The 17444-nt window shown below is 39.9% G+C and overlaps 1 protein-coding gene across 1 annotated transcript in view; it reads right to left on the reverse strand.

The window, feature by feature from the left end:
- epas1b (endothelial PAS domain protein 1b) overlaps positions 1–17444 on the reverse strand; it is a 46659-nt gene that overhangs the window by 17060 nt on the left and 12155 nt on the right. The window contains exons 2-4 of the mRNA XM_005741534.1: positions 7323–7513; positions 2832–2983; positions 1591–1678 (exon numbers count right to left, since the gene is read on the reverse strand). Coding sequence (XP_005741591.1) covers positions 1591–1678; positions 2832–2983; positions 7323–7513 — 431 coding nt within the window. The remainder of the gene's footprint in view (positions 1–1590; positions 1679–2831; positions 2984–7322; positions 7514–17444) is intronic.

A 17444-nucleotide genomic window follows, 5' to 3' on the forward strand; every position in this document is an offset into this window, starting at 1 on the left:
AAAAAAAAAAAAAAATCAAGGTTAACACAGTCATTACATCCCTCGGCCCACATGACAGGAGCAGGAAAGTAAGCCAAGCTGTTACATCACAAGTGAGAGTTCAGCCTTGAAGCGATGCCTCAGAGCCAAGAAATTAAGTGTCTCTTGTGTCAAACTCCAAACTCACAAGTCTTTATCTCCGTATAGCTAAGGTTGAGCAAAACAAACACCAGACGAACGTCTCTTCAGGCCAAAAACAACTGCGTACGTTAATATGTGAGTGACTGAGTGAAAGATTTAAATAGAAACAGGCCTATAAAATATAAAGTATTGTTCTACTTGCAAGTTTTGCGGCCAGTGCTGATAAGCGTTATCAACACTCTGTGTGTGCTTATACTCTATATATACATGCAGGGGAAAGAGTTCGAATTCTCAACAAAAAATAAATAAATAAAATAAAAATCACAAAATCCTGCCTCAGAGTTTGTTTGCGTTAACATCAGCTGATGACATTTTATTTCACTGGAGTCACGCTGCAGATACGTAACACCAGTGCGACTACACATACTGAAGTAAAGAAGTCACACCGGTGTTACTTGTCCACAGAAATGTCCAGAAAGCAGCAAACTAACACAAGATTAGTTTATTGTCTTTTATAATTGAGGCGACTGTTGTTGTGATTTGGCACTACATTAAAAAAAAATTATTTGAAATCAGAAACTAGAATTAAAATACAAACTCACATGATTGGGGGAAGTTTACTTAAATTATGCCTCCAGTTATCCAGCATGGCTGCATGACTTCACACTTACATAATCTCAAAATGCTGTGAGTGGACCTAATGAACCACTGCCACGATTTCAAATAAGGAAGTCAGAGTATGTACAGGCAATTAATATGAGGCACACTCTCGGGCTTAGATAATACACAGTTTAACACAGTTTCTTTTGCTCTTGTTACTGTATGATGTCATTGTGATTAGATTTCCCAATATGGTCATGAAAGCCGACTCAATACGGAGGGTGACCATAAATGAGGAGGAGCTGATTTCAGACAGAATGAACTGAAAGGCGAATTGTTCCTTTACTAACAATATGAAGCTGGTAATGAGTATTACAGGTGACCTTTAAATGTTTCCAGTCTGAATCAAAGCTTAGGAATCTTGTCTTCTTCGAAGACTTAAAAGATGCTCACAATACAAATAGTTAAGTGTATTTGTTTTTTTTAATTATTTCTTAATTTGCGTGGTATTAATGCTCTCCAGTGAGTTGCTTAATTTGTTTTCTGTTACATACATTCTATGATCTCCTCATGGTGACGTGGGTGGGACAAAACATCAACTTTGTACACAGGATATCCTATTATCTAATGGGCAGCTTAGCTTGTGAATTGCTGAGCAAATTTATTCTTTTATTGAGTAGATAAGACTCCACAGACATTCCTCTACTTTATTTCAGGGGGCATTTTCTGATAAGGAGGAGAATGAAACGATCATTTGTCATGTCAGAATGACTGCATTTTTTTTTTTTTAAATCAGTAAACCATAATCAGGTGAATGTAACAGTTGTCATAGGTGGATAGAAGATAATGCGTATGAGACTGTGTACTAACCAGTCGTCTTCAGACTGAGGTTTTCTCTGATCTCCTCATGGTCGCATGGGTGGGTGAAGTCAAAGATGCTGTGACCAGTAAGCTCCACCTGAAAAACAAAAAGCAAACAAAGAAATAAAAATCCTGAAATAAGGAATGTTAAATAAAGATATACAATTGCCTTTCTGTTACAGTTTTCTCTACATGTTATAGTAGTTGTTCCATCAGTTAGACAGGCTGCATATTTCTTTTTCTGGCACCAGCATCAGTAGTTTTGTTTGGGATAAATAGATGAAGAGGGGGTAGTGAGCGTGAGTAATGGCAGCCACCATGAATGAACAAGTGCACAAAAGTGTGTCACCTCCAGAAACACAGAATGCTTCAACACTAAACAAACAAAACTTTAGCAGCTTGTGATTGTAATCCTCCGATAACCAGTCAAGCTGCACTTTCTATGCAGTTTATATTTGCCCCATATAATATAAAATATGTAATGAACACACTAAAAGAATAAAATTTGGACATCAAAGACAAGTGTCCAACCAGAAGTGAAATGTGTTCCCCTTCTGTTCCACAGCAACGGTGTAAGGAGTGAAGAAAGACCACTAAGTTTTTGGACAAATCTTCTACCACATATGATTTTCTTCCAGAAAATCCACTTAAGGGACATAAAGTTCAGGCAAATGGGTCACAAGGAAAGCCTGAAATCAGAAAGCTGAGGGCAGCGCAGGGTTGCAAAGCAGAGCTTTTGTTTCAGCGTTTACAGTAAACTTCTCCTTTACGATTTGCTGTTTAAGTTGGTGCCAGAGAGGGTGGGGAAAGAAAATGCACAATGTGTTTATAGTTGAAGCTCACCGTCTTGACTGAACACACACTGCTGGCATGACAGGCATTTCACATAAACACACCCCTCTCTCTCTCCTGATTACCCGTTAACATCCACATCTGCGTCCTGTCTGACTGGGTTAATGTCTTTCTTCCAATCTTCTTGAGAAGTTAAAGAAAATTTTTAAAAAATCTATCCACATGTCACTTGCAAAGATGTTAGACGTTGGTGACGTTTATGACCTCTCAAAGCACTTTAAACTACAAGCCAAATTCACCTGTATTTATATAGCACTTTATTCTGTGTCTGTGGACGCCCCCCCGCAAAAACAAAAAATAGCATCAACTATGACTGCGTGCAAATAAACAGGAACTGATCACATTTAGAAGTGTCTGCACATGTCTGTTTATTTAAGTGTTCTTTAATGGCTGTGTACCTGCGTGAGTCCCATGAATTTGTTGATGTTCTCGGACAGGAAGACCATGTCACCATCTGATGTTACTACGGTGATGAAGCCCTCCAGAGACTTCAGGTACAGGCTGTCCATCTGTCCGTTGTCCTCACCGTCGCTGCTGCTGCTGCTGCAGCCTGGAGGGAGAGGCAGCAAACAGGAGACGCTTACAAATTGTTTCTCATTCAGTGCTGATTATAAATGGATATCATTGTGAATCTGTGTGTGTTTGTGTGCACGCATCAGGCTTGTTTTCCCTCTTGAAGCTTTGGCTCGGGGACAAAACAAACCACTGTAGCTTCTTCCTGCATCTCCGGCCACCCCTGATCCTCGACCCTGACAAACTGCAGGCAAACTGCTCAAGCGGTGCCCGCTTTTAGGACATAGCTTGCAATTATGCTCAAATACACTCAGCGCAGTATCCAAACATTTACACACAGTGACTCCAGTCTGTCCACAGTGTCTTGTTTCAGCTAATTGATAGAAAAAAACACCTCTAGCCTCGAGCTGGCCCCAACTCAAGAGGCGTATGTGTTTGCAGACGCTGGCTTCACGCTGAACAAAGCCCAGTAGTTGATGGGGGTGGAGGGTGGGAAGCTTGCAATTCCTCTAGTGTGTTTCCCTGAGATAAGAGAGAGCAACTCTCAAGGCTTCCAACAAGGCCTGGGGCTCGAGTTTGGAGCTGGGCCCAGATAGCATTAGCCCCTAGAGGACCCGGAGCTTTCACATGGGCCCCAGGGAGCTGGGGAGACTCTCAAGGCTCTATCCAAAGACCAGCGCCACCTTTGGCCTAAATACTAAGCTGTGATTACCAGTCATTTGGACTGAGTTGCACTTTTCTTCTCTGTGCTGTTCTTTGGTTGCGTAACTGCCCTCGTTTCAGAATAATGGGGAGCAGAACAGAGCGTTTGATAGGGACAGCTGCTGCTAAGAGAATCATTTCCCCTCTATTTTCTGACATTTGTCCGGTCTTACTGGACAGAATGAAGGGACAGAGCAGTGAGGCAAAATGAGTTTCTCATAATATGAACTCAGAACATTATGTGACTGTCATAGTGGGAATTCTTTTTCCACCATTTTCCTGTTCATCACGTTTGTAAAGACAGAATATCTGGTGCATGCTTTCACATGCCAAACAAAAGAGATAGTATTCAGGGTGTGCTACACATTAGGACGCCACAAGAGAAAACCTTGACAATGTCACCTACCCGATGTGGGCTTCAGGGACTGAGGCTCAAATGAGCATTATTTTTGGGGTTAGGATTTGATTTTAAAACGAGGAGAAGAAAACGTGAAACTGAACAAAAACAAATATTTTCTTTCTTTCTTGTTGATAGAGCCTAAACTGTCAGAATAGTTTTGTTAGGTCAGTAAATGCCTGAAGGGAACCAGTACCAAATATTTAGACATAAATCTAAAAGTAAGGCACAATTTCGATAAGTACCATTAAAAAAAACAAAACAAATGCATGACACACAAATTGTGTTCTGAAAAGATGAGAAATATTCAGTAATGAACGCAACCAAGAATAGAAAAAAAAAAGAAAAAAAAAAGAAAAGAAAATCCATATGCAGTTGGAGAGTTGTCTGTCATTTATGCACATGTTACTAAAGCAGTAACTTAATATAAAAGCACTCTACTGAAAACATCTGTTATAATAGTTGTTTGGAAATTTCGATATTTTTCCCCTTATTTTGGTCAATCTGCTTTTTATTCTACTCCTTATCCAATCGTTAGGGTTGCTGGAATGCTGAGCATAATAATTTACGTTTTAAAAAAAAAAAAAGTAATATATTATGAACTCAATTGAGGGAACTTGCAATTTGCCAGAGAACAAATGGCGTACAGATGAAAACAAAATATTTGGCCGCCTGATCAAAGGGCAGTAAATCAGTATATTTCCCAAAATGTAGGACTCTACTTCAAACACAGCTGGGACCTCTGCAATTAGGAACGCATATGTTTCACAGTATTTTGATCCAAGTTAAGTCAAAGTCAAGACAAAAATACAGCTGAATCCTTTGAGTATCTCCTAATCAGTACATCAAAGTTCATCAGGTCCCAACTGAGCGTAAGTTACTTAAGGGAGGTGTTCCCTACAGCAGCTCTTGGGTGCATATACAGTATGTTTGTGTGTTTGTGAGGGTGCATTCCAGCATGTTTGGCGCCAAGGCAGTCGGCTGTTATGGCTAGCAGGGGTAATGCCAGCACCAGCCGAACGATGGGCAGAGCTCTTCGTTTCCTCCGCAATCTCTCCTTCCATCACGGAGCAATCAGACCGGCCTGATAATGCTGTATCTGCAGCTGCATCTCACGGATCTCCTTGTGCTCTCCTCCCCTCTCACCCGCTGCTTTCCTACCCTCATTACCTTTACAGCTCCTCCCCGTGCACGCCTCCTCCTCCTCCTCTCGTTCGCACTTGTTAACCTCTCCTTTACATACATCTCATACATACTCCCCCCCTTTAACACTTCTTTATCTATGCGAGCACGTCTGACAACTGCTACTGGAATTTCAGGAAATGTTAATTACCCTAAATTGGTTGTATCACCCAAATGACTTTTGAACCCTGCTTTTGAGTGCTTTGAGAAAGTTTCAGTAGCTACCATTGTGTTTGGATAGAGGCAGATGTTTTACAGGTGGATATCTCAAAATCTTGGAATTTGAAACTGAAACCATTTGCATTTTTATCTCTTTTTGTGGTTAACTAACCCTTTAACCTCAGGCAAACGCGCAACGAATGTGCTGCTGGATTGCTTTTTTTTTTTTTAAATCTTTGTAAAACACCCTGATTAATTGTTCTTTTTTTAGTGGAAACGCAGCCCATATTCCACATCTTTATCAAGCATCGATTTCATTTGTGTAATTTGTGCGCTAAAATCCTACTTGAGATGCTAAATGAATAAAGAAACGACACATAAATGCTCTGATTAATGATAGTCTACAAAGAAGAAATGGGAAGTAGTGATCATTGTTGTTTAAGGAAGCACTGGTTGAATGCATGGCTATTTCCTCTGCGAACAATGAAAGTAGTCAATCATAAATAAAGAGCAATAAATAGAAAAATCAAAAGTTACATAAGAATAGACTAATGGCAGTCTAAAGATTTACAGATAAGTCTAAGCTATGGCATTAATCACAGTGCTTTCCTGTGTTTTATTACTATGGTGTCGTAGAGCTGAAAGCTTTTATTAATTGCTATAAAAATGGTTTTAAAGAAATTATAAATCAGGTCAGCTCACAAAGTGTGAATGATGGGAATTATTTAAATTACATGCCAACATTTTTTTCCCTCCGTGTGTTATAATGACACAGTCAATAAAACAAAAACCAAAAACAAAGACAGTCATTTAAATCAGCGACAACATGAATATTGCTCATCTATACACAAACAGCTTTGACTTTAAAGATATCGTGGGGAAGTTTACCATACAGGTGTCAAAGGTTAAAACCTCACTTTACCGCCTCCTCCCCTGTGTGAACTCAAGTTTTCTAGCTCTATTAAGGAAAAATAAACATTTTTTTAAACAAGCTGCAGTGCTGACAATTGACGTTGGTTGTTAAATTTTGTGGTTCTCTGATCTCATTTCGAGACACGGACACAGTGGAGGAATTCCAGAACAATAGGTCTGATTCTTTGTTAAGCTTCCTCGGCTTCTAATTTTAACTAAGACGAGAGGAAGGAGGAGAAGTGCAAAGAAAGACGCCAGCAAATACTTTCCTGCTTTACTGGACAACTCGACATAGCAACAGACACACACACGAACGTGCCGACGCAAATCTGTGATCACACGTCAAAGAAGCTGCTGGAGGGAGGTGGTGTGCCGTTTGAATTTTTTCTCCTTTGTGTAACGAATTAAGATTCACTGCACGGAAGCTTGAACCGATTTGCATTTAGAGGTGTGTGACAAATTAAAGGAAAAAAAATACATATGGGCTTGGTAAAGAGCTGATGTGCTGTAAGAACAGCACATCTTCAGAGCACCTTGGTATTGACACACTAAGAACTCTACTGAAGGGATGGCCAATTCTCCCAAGTTCATTCTGTTCTCCTAGAGGTAGGGAGTCCTGTCTGGAGGACCAAAATCGTACATATTTGACAGCAAAGACCAATCACAGCATTGGTGGCAACAAAAGTTGCCTCAAGGTGCTTTATATTGTAAGGTAGACCCTACAATAATACATACAGAGAAAATTCCAACAATGAGCAAGCACTTTGGCGACAGTGGGAAGGAAAAACTTGCTTTTAACAGGAAGAAACCTCCAGCAGAACCAGGTTCAGGGAGGGCCGGGGCCATCTGCAGCGACCGGTTGGGGTGAGAGGAGGATAAAAGACATGCTATGGACATGCATTTGCCTATGACTATGTTCATAACTGAAACCAAGTCAGGAGTCTCAATTTCTCCCTTTAGTTTGTCACCCATGTGCATATTTGTGTGAGTCTGTGTGTATCTGCCTGTGGTGTAGTGTTCGTACTTATGGCGAGCAGCTTGCGTGTACGGAGGAAGCTGATAGCGAGCCTCATAATGGATGCCTTGTCCAGGTGAGCGCTGACGCTGTGGGATAAAGGCAGCTGGTGGGCCAGCTCGTAGAACACCTCCGTCTCTTTGCTGCGCCTGCAGCGCGCTGCATCGCGAGACTTCTCCTTACGTCTCTCTGAGCTGCTCCTGCGCCACAAAACAGACAAATGGTCATTTAAACATGAACAATGACACATAATCATACGGTTACTCTGGAAGTCGGTTGGCTTAATGAGACAGTCGGTCTTCGTTAATAATTATATTTCAGGTTCTTCTGTATCGTTCAGCAGTTAATCTTCCATGAACGCACTCACTGTCTGGGGTCTTTAAAATTTCCTACTCGACCTTGCTGCGGGCACACCACAGCATAAAGAAACCAATCTCATAAATCCCCATGTGATTCGACAAGCACCAAATGTGCCCGTTTCAAAGGGGGTTCGCTCACAAGTTCGAATACAATGCATCATTCAGTATAAATACAAAGAAGTGGTTGGTTTATAAAGCTTTTCTGCAGCCCTGAGGTACAATAATTGCTCTTTTTTTTCCCCCTGAAAAATTAGGACTTACATATTTCCACATCAGAAACAAACTGGGCCATGTAGAAATATCAGCAATATCAGAAATTCACATCAATGATACAACAAATAGAGCTGCAGAAATGTTATTGCGCTGCCTTTGTTTTTGCAACCCAACACACATGAATTCACTTTTTTGATAAAGTTACGCAAACATATTCAGTATTCAAAAATTGCTTGACTTGCTTCTTAAAGGACTACGATTGAACCTGAATTTCACTTTGTGTGAGCTTGACACCAGTTATTGATCATCATACACAGAAACATACACCTCAGCAGCTCCTGCTTTTGGTATCGCTTCAAAGCCTATCAGTGTCTGTCAGTACAGAAGGGGACGTCCCTGTTTGAGATGCAGAAAGCCAGTTCAGTTCAGCAGTTGGCAGTCAGGCTGGTTTAAGTTGCAGAAACAGTTTCCGTGTAATGGAAAGAAATAACTTGTATAACGAGTAAAGACACTGCAAGGCAGAACTACAGAAGGAACACAAAAAAGATGTATTTAGAGATAAGAAAACAATAACTTCTTATGACGCGACACCATTTCCTTCACTTCCTGCATGAAGAGATCAGTCACCAGGTCACTAACACAAACACTGTATATCTATGAAAAACACACATATGTACTCGCTGAAACAGCACACTTCAAAAATGATCAAAAGATCCTTTTATGAGAAAAAAGTGAAATGTGGAAAAAAAATGCATTAAACTTGTTATAAAAGATGTTCATCCTGGCTTCTGATTTGAATACTCACTAAAATTCAGTCCCTAACCAACTAAAGACTGGCTTTTCTCAACCTTTTCCTCTTGATGTTAAAAGAACAATTACAATATCTTAAAAATAACCATCCCACTGGTAACTCATTCACCTCCCGTGCCCACTTTCATGCATATTTTTGGTCAACTTTCTCATTCATATTTGGATTTAGTGAAACCTATTGAGCAAAATTCAATTTGAACTTTGCCAACAGGAGGATTATACAGCGCGCTTGGAGTCTGTGTTCCATGCGAGGGAAATGGGTTTTAATAGATGTAAATTGGTCTTTAAAAATAAAATTTAAATTGGAAACCTGGTTAAAGACGTGTAGGCAGGTGATTATTTTAATTTCCTCTGGTTAATGCATTTGTTGTTTGAGGGAGAGAGCTTTTGCTCACAGCACCGAGGTTCCAAGATAAAAGCGTTTACTTCAACAATCAAATTGCAATCTGAAAATCTTTTCATGGCGGTCAAGCTATAGCAAAAATGCCGCCAACAAAGCCTACACAAGAGCGGGCCAAATTATGTCAGCAAGCAGAACTCTGGGTAATTTTCCATGGATATGGTTTCTTTTTTTTTGGCTCCAGGCTCTGAAAAAGAAATGCATCAGATTTGGACGTGAAAGCTCAAATAGGCAAACAGTCCTAGTTTAATCGCTGATCCAAGACATCAGCACAACAATCCATATTAGGACATCACACGTGGAGTTTGGCTTTATCTGGGCTCCCTCGTATGCTCAAATTCAACTCTTAGTCACTGGATACCGTCTGCACAACATGGGACTGGTAAGGTTGCGCAACAGGGTTCAGATTTATATGAAAAAGCTGCAAAGCAACAGCAGCAGGGGAAGAAACTGACAGAAGAATGCTGCCGGATGGAATAATAAAACTGTGGTAACATCATAATAGCAGACTCATCATGCTCCATTTAAATCCACTGAATCACCTCTGCTGAAATACCTGGACAGGGACAGCATGACTATGCAACAGGTGTGACTATAAATAAGACAGTGACCAATATGGATACACAGCAGAATACAGCATAGTTTGGGGTTTTTTGCAGTTACTGCAGTTTCTCACTCAACCACCTGGGGATTACTCCAAAAGAGACAATTGTCATAGACTTTCATATTATTTAGAGTCTGTTACAAAAATCAGTTTTCATCTGTATAGCTGTTTAGAATTACTTGGAGGACTTTTTTGTTTTTCTAATTTATTCGTTAAAATGTTTTTAAGGCTTAAAAGTTATACTCTCTTTTGCTAGTTTATTGTAGTTTATTGTATAAATACCCATCTATAAAGTCTTGGCTCCAGTTCTGGTGGTGTAGTACTTTATTTGGGCATTAAAAAGCAGGTATCTGCACCTTAAGTTCATAAAAGTGTATTAGCTTGGCTCTGGGATATCAATTCTCAGGTAAAACAGCATTTAATTCATTTTTTTAAGTAACAAAATTCACTTTAAAATTTCTTGAGTAACAAGACAGAAACATTTTTACAATCTCCATCCTAAAATGCAGAAAAGAAAAAACTAAAATAAAAGTTCCGATACAATTAAGTGGGACCTTTCTCATACAGATTTAAACTGAGCATTTTGTTCTTTAACAAGAGCCAAAAACAGGTTAAGTTAAAAAAAAAAAAAAAGTGCTGTGAACAAAAAGCTTTTTTACCCTCAGATCTGTGAGCAGCCTCTACGGAAAAGATAACTTTACAAACCACAACAGGTGAGGTGAAGCTCTGCTGAACTTCACATGCCCTCTGTCAGTGGTGACACGATGTGGTTTATCAGACTTGATCACATCTGTGGCAGAACTGCAACATGCAGGGCCAGAAAGAAAATGTAACAGTGCAGAAGAAACAAATATTTTGGCACCAAGGTTAAAAGGTAAAGAAGCCAGATGCCTTCACACCGTAAAAGATCTCTTCTGAAGCGGAGACTTACAACCCACTGAGATAAGAGAATAAAGTGCCAAATTAAACACCTGATGAAATACTGAACCAAGTGAGGCGACTAAAGAAGTGTTTTCTTGCTATGACAAGGTCGAACAACAGAAAACGTCCTGCATGCCCATATAGAAAGTGTACATTGAACCATTCAACCATTGTGCATACCGATGCTTTACACAACACAGCAGCTAAATGCCAGGAAAAATGGCAGTCATGTGTGTTCTGGACGCGTTTACATTATTCCATACAGCGGAAAGTACATACAAGAGGACATTTTATCACCACTTGGATCAGATTTACAGTCTCGGTGAAGGAACTCTGATGGGGGTGGGATCACTGCTGTTTTAGGACACTGTGGGGCTTAAAGTGTTTTTACTGACTCTTGTAGATTTCAATATATTACTGGTTTCCAATATTCAGCTTACACTTTATTTAAGATACTTTAGATGACTCTTGGTGAAAAACACTTGCTACCTTTGCATGTGTATTGAGTGGTTTTCACATTTCCATGAGCCCTGGCTTGATGACACATATCCCTTTGCCTCAGGAAGGGCATCCAGGGTAAAAAAAATTATTTAAAAATAATAATAATAAAAAAAAATAAATATCTGCCAAATCAAAGATGTGGAGTTGCTCACCGTCATGACCCTTTGTGATTAAGTGTACTGCCAAAAGTGGCTTTTGTTGTGCTGCAATGAAGGGATACTTCAGAAAAACTAAGTTATGATAATACTCAACAGGTGCTGAATGTGTTCATGACCTTCCCACTGGAGACTACAAGACAAATGCTTGTGCATTAACATAAGATCGCTATGATGTACATTTATCAATTTATGTAAATAAATGTTCTGAAAATATATATCCAAAATCAAAGTAGAAATGAAAAGGGTAAATTCTATGGAGAGCAAAAACTGCCAAAAGTAAATAATCATAAATTATTTTATTTTTTGTAACTTAACTAAAACAAATTCTAGAAAGTTTATAACATAAATTTATAGTATTTCTGATTTAATTTGCACTTCTGTTAAATGACCATAATGTTAATTCCTTATATCTGTTTATGCTCCAGAGACAAATCCCCTCCTTTTAACAGACAAGATTTTTAAAAACATTTTTTTTTAATAAACAAAAACAGGACCAAATCATCTCTTTTACTTAAACATAAAGCAAGAGCGTTTTCAGTGGTTCGCATTACAAAATTAAACTTTTCCCTGCAGCCAAAATCTGGAGTCCACAAAACGCACAAACTAGAAAATCCAACATGCAAACACACATTAAGGACAAGATAGCATACAATTAACAGGAAAAGCAGAGCACAGAAGCACCATTATCTTATCTCATCGAGTGTTATGTCCCATCAGTGCGTCTCCCTGCTCGTCTCTGAGGTTTAAACTCATTAACCCCGACTGTCAGTCACTCAAAGTCTCATTACTGATGAGCCAGCAGACAGCAGACTGCTTCCACTCAATCAAACCAACTGAGAGAGCAAACTTCAACTAGCTCCTTGATGTGTGAATGTGTGTTCTTTTGTCTTTGTGTGTGTGTGTAGTGTGCCACTCTTTGATTGTCCAGGGCCATTGTTGCTGAAGGTCCCAGCAGACTATTTCAGTACAGAAAACAATGGGAGTCACAGCGCTTCACCAGGGCATTGCAGCCTTCCGATGTACTCACTGACCCCTCGCTCATATTCACAAACGTGCACGCAAACACACGCACCCACCTGCACGTGCATGTGCATACCGGAGGTTAGAGGTCAGGTGAATCTACTCAAGTAAAACTTTAAAAAATTTCCAGTATTTTTCTTCTTCCTACCTTCTCTTTCCTTCATTCCTCAAATCGTTCCCACAACGATTTACTGCAGAAAATGTGTTCACTTTGACCTGCAGTAAAAGATAAATCTGGTCTGACAGATTTATTTCATCTTGTGCTTCAGTGACTCAAATCAAACAAAACCAATGCTGGTAATCAAGTAATGCCGTTTCTAGAAGAAAAGAGTCTTGTCAGATACCTCATATTCAATTATTTTCCACTTACATTTATTATATATGTATATGTTGTTTTTTTTTTACCTTCCCTTATGTCATTCTTTGAATGTATTTAGGCAGTAAAACTACGTGACTAAGTTTGCAATCATGGCTCAGGTTAAAGCACAATGCATTTATGACAGTACTGACACAAATGCATCACATCCATTTCAGACCATAAAGCACTCCTACTGAACTCTATAAATGCTTACAAAGTGTTTTACAATGTGGCGTCTGAGTCCTGAGCGAATTGTTGTTCCAGTAGTACAAATACATCAAGTGGAATGTCTCGTCTTAAGAGAGAGGGCCATATTGGACAATTTGCCAACCAAATTTACTCAATACTATCTCAAGTTCTTGTGTGGAATTGCCTCACTTGAGTGAGACAGGAAGTTTCCTCTTCTGAAGCCTGATTTCTGGACATTGAAAGTTACTGCGCAAACTTGAAGTGGCTTAGATATTGACCCAGATTGGTAAATGGAGGTAAATGGAGTCTTTCCTGTTTGCTCCATCTCTTTTTAGGGTTAACCCCAGGTCTTAGACTTTGCACCCTACTCATGCAGGACTCCTGATCTGATACATTTATTTAAAAAGAAAGTCTTCGGCCTACAGTACCTGCTCAGACTTGCCTTTGCATTGCTGCATTTTGTATGTTTTGATACAGTTTGAGATGCTGCATAAAAAAGGAAAAAAGGTAGTTTGTAGTCGCTGCTCGATACAGACACATATTTGAGAAGACAGTCTGGCTGCAGAGGGTACCGAGTTCATGCAATCAAGCCATGTGGAAAATTCTGTACGATCAGCCAGTCGCTGCCCTCCTCAGACTCTCGGCTCATCCCGAAAAGTTGGATCAAACATGAAAAACACATTAAAAGGGCTACTAAAGGACATTATACCGTTTGCGCCACCCTCTCAGCTCCTACTGGCAGGGCCTCATCTTTTAACCTTGGGCTACGCACACTAAAGCAAACAAGCCAAAGGTTAAACATACCACAAACCAACATACCACAAGTTTCTGCCACTTCAGAATGACACACTAAACTCGCAACCACAATATATAGGTACACATACATGTACAGCAAGGTGACCTCCAGCAAGCTGACAATGATGATCCGTCAGTGCTGCAGTCATAAATACTATTTTGAAAGCTGAAACACACCTAAAAGAAAAACCCAAAACAGCACACTCACTCACCTCAGGCCAAAACATGAATCTGTTTGTTAAAGCTTCTGAAATGAAAACATCCCCACAAGTTTCAGCTCCAACTTCTATTCTTGCCATAAAATGATGTAAAACGCGGAGATAACATTCTTTGTTCTGCTCCAATTCATTGGCACATCCAAAAGCTGCTTTTAAAAAGGCCTACGAGAGTTGCAACCAAAGCTGAGAGGGGGGAGATGCGGGTCACCAGCTATTTTAATCATCAAGAACTCACGCAAACGTGGTATGAGTAGCTCCAAAAGGATTTCTGTTTGTGTTGCGTTTGTGATGGAACAGATGATTTGGTTTAGTCTGTTTCTCCTCTCTAAGAGGGCGACGTGGTGTGAGATCTGGGTATTAAAACAAGTAGAAAACACATATCTGGCATTCTGAAACCTCTGCGAGAGAAGTGAGACTGTCACTCTAAACCACAGCCAGTCACATGCTCAGGTACACGCAAAAGGTACACGAACACAAGAGGCAGAGAGCAACATCAGCCTGACTCACGCTCAATGTAGAGCCCTGAATGTGACAATACTAATTGTGGTTGAAAGGCTGAAGATGGAAATAGTACTTTAGCAGCAGATACCACTCAGAGATACTCAGTCCCTGGAAAAGCCAACCTTCATACTGAGGTATTTTCATACCTGCAAGGCCATCAACTTTCCTTTGTTTGCTTGCAGTAGTTGTGACTTAACTGGAAGTTGTGGTCAAGTCGGCGCCACTGAAGCAGACGTCATTTTATGCAACTCGTCAGCCTTGCACACTCACCAGTACTCTGTGTTGTGTTCAGATGCAACACTTGCTGGGAAGCTTTCGGCGCCAATTATCTTTGTCACATTGTCATTCCGAATACCAGTTGAGCAAATTCCTTTAAATCCGTCTCAGCATATTTTCTGTTTCACTCACATTGCAAAATAATGACGTCAAACTCGTTGCACAGCAGGGGAGCGTTTTCACATGCAGGCCGCTTATCCTACTCTGTTTGCACATTGTTCATACACAGATAAGAAAGCAGCTTCTTCAATTTACCCTCCTCCCCTCGACACACAAAACAGCAGAAGAAGTCATTACTTTAACTGACAGCAGCGTAACACTAATCAAAACAGTGGAGGAAATAAAATTAATCACAGTGAAATAAGAATAGTAGAATACAAATCACGTCTATTTTGATTTGTGAAATTAACTTGTGTATTTTTAAAATGACTTTTAATGGTTTAAAAAACAAAACAAAAAAAAAACCATCTATAAATCATTTGGCTCTGGCAGTAATTTGTCATCCAACAGATCCACACTTGCTTTTATTGAATAGACTTCAAATGACCAAATTTGCTGCTCTAATTATGTGTAAGTCATGTTTATAACTTTCACTTGGCTCTCAAATCGTTTTACAAGCATCAATCAGAATTATGAGCTCACCCGACAGGCAGCTTCGGAATCGAACAATGCAGCAGAGCCAGATGTTTTTCAACCTGAAGCGTTGCTACTTGGAAAGCAAACCTGAAATCTGAATGTGGTACAACAGTCCACACCCTCGGTCCTCATTCATTATTTTTCTCCCCCTTACCCGCAAGCTTTTTTCAATCACTTTTGGTACTCTCGCTGCGATAAACTTGCCATTGGACGCCTGCAGCCTGGAGCGCAAGGAGGAACATGTGCACGCACACTCACATGTTGCCCAGTCGCGAGATTATTTTCAGGCCTAATCGGAACAAAAACAAAGAGGGCAGAGCTGCTGCCGCTGCTGCTCTCGGACATATTGTGTCTGTTCCCCTCTCTGCTGGCAGTAATGAGGCCGTTAATACAGTTTTCCCCTGCAGCCCTCTCTGTCTGCACAGCACAAAGCTTCATCTGTTCAGATCTGCATTCAAACATGAGCAGATAGAGAGCGTGGTGTTCAGGGTGATCTGACACTGCATCATATCTCATGCACTAACGTATGAAAATCTTATGTAGATTCATGTACAGTAATAAGCATAACAATCTCTCTCTCACACACACACACACACACACACACGTTAACATTTAATTGAATCTGTCCAATTCTTATTTTTAGGTGCTTAAAGATTTATTTTTGTATCTTTGGAAGGAGGTTTTAAGGTTTCCTGCGACAGAGATTTGATTTAAAGGATCATTTCAGCAAATGTGAAGCTCCAAGTGAAATTAAGCTTTAAAAAAAAAAAACTCCTTTTTTTAATTAAAAAAAAAATTTAAGGCAAATCTTCCATTTAAGAATGGAAAACTTTCATCTCGTTACACATTTATTTCTTAATTTTTACTTACACAGAACATCAATGCCCATTCTTTGGACATAATGTAATGGTGTGTTATTACAACAAGGCCGAGGTTTCCATCACTTAAAAGATGCAAACAGATACAGCTGGAATTAAACGCATCAACAGCAGGCGAAAAGAATTCCACAAAAGCCTTTAATCTGAGTAAGCCGAGTTTAAAAGACACGAGCTCATTGCAGGTTTATGATTCATGACTTATGTAAAGACACAACAACAAAAATAAAAAAGGTGGATAAGGGAAAGGGGAGGCAAGAGGAGGAGAGACCCGAGGCGGCCGCCGGTCATAGTGGCAGAGGAACTGAACTTCAGGTAAGAAGTTATGACCTGCTGTCTGTGTCAGATATAAACCAAGTTTAGTTGTAGTTTGTTTAAGTTGTGCAGTCACTTAGAATAACTGGTACTGCGTACTAGCTAGCATGACTGAGTTCAATTGAAAGCCTGCATGCGCTAGTACCTCTTGCCACGAGTTCCCAGAATCCTTTGCGGTTTTACCCCTAATGACATCACATTTTTGGTGGGCCGGTCTCTGGTCAAAATGCCCGGGCCGATTTTTTGTCCCAGTCCAGCCCTGCATATTGGTACCATTTAACCTCCCAAATCTTTACTTAAACTGAAATATACATACATATAAATATATTCCTGCTGTCTGGGAGATGTGTCTTTCTGTTGACACCAGAAACTACAACATGCAGGTGCTGTTAACTGAAGAGACACTAATCTACGAGTTTGTTATTCAAGTTCTGGATTGAATCTTCAGGTTGTTCAACAAGCAGCCCCATAAACACACGAACACAAATGCCCAGAAAACAGGTCCTGACTCCTGCTGTGATTGTTGTGATAACAAGCCAAAAGGTGCTTATAGGAAACAGATCCTGTAACCAGAGCAGGTGTCAGGCTGTGTTAGTGCGAGCAACAGTGTGCACGTGAGTTTGTGTGCGCATGTGAGTGTGCTTCATGGACCATTTGCTCTTTTGCCCAGTAACTAAAACTGTTCTAATCAGTTTGTCGTCATTTCCATCACTCTCGCAGAGTACAGATCGACAGATTTCGTTGACTCTGAGGCTTGAACTTTTGTACCATTCCTTCACCTCTTCTTTAAAGATCAGTACAGCTGTATGAAGATCGCTATCAATTCCACTAAAATTAGATGAAGTGTGAACTAGATGAAGTCTTGTTGTGCGCAGCTTTGCTGAAAAGTACGCTGTTTACATGTGTGTCTTTGGTCTGAATTTAAAAGAAAAAAGAAAAAAAATATTTATATAATTAATATATACATACACACACACACACA

Source organism: Pundamilia nyererei, unplaced genomic scaffold (genome assembly GCF_000239375.1).
Source record: "Pundamilia nyererei isolate P.nyererei 1_Seehausen unplaced genomic scaffold, PunNye1.0 scaffold00111, whole genome shotgun sequence".
NCBI classification, from domain to species: domain Eukaryota; kingdom Metazoa; phylum Chordata; class Actinopteri; order Cichliformes; family Cichlidae; genus Pundamilia; species Pundamilia nyererei.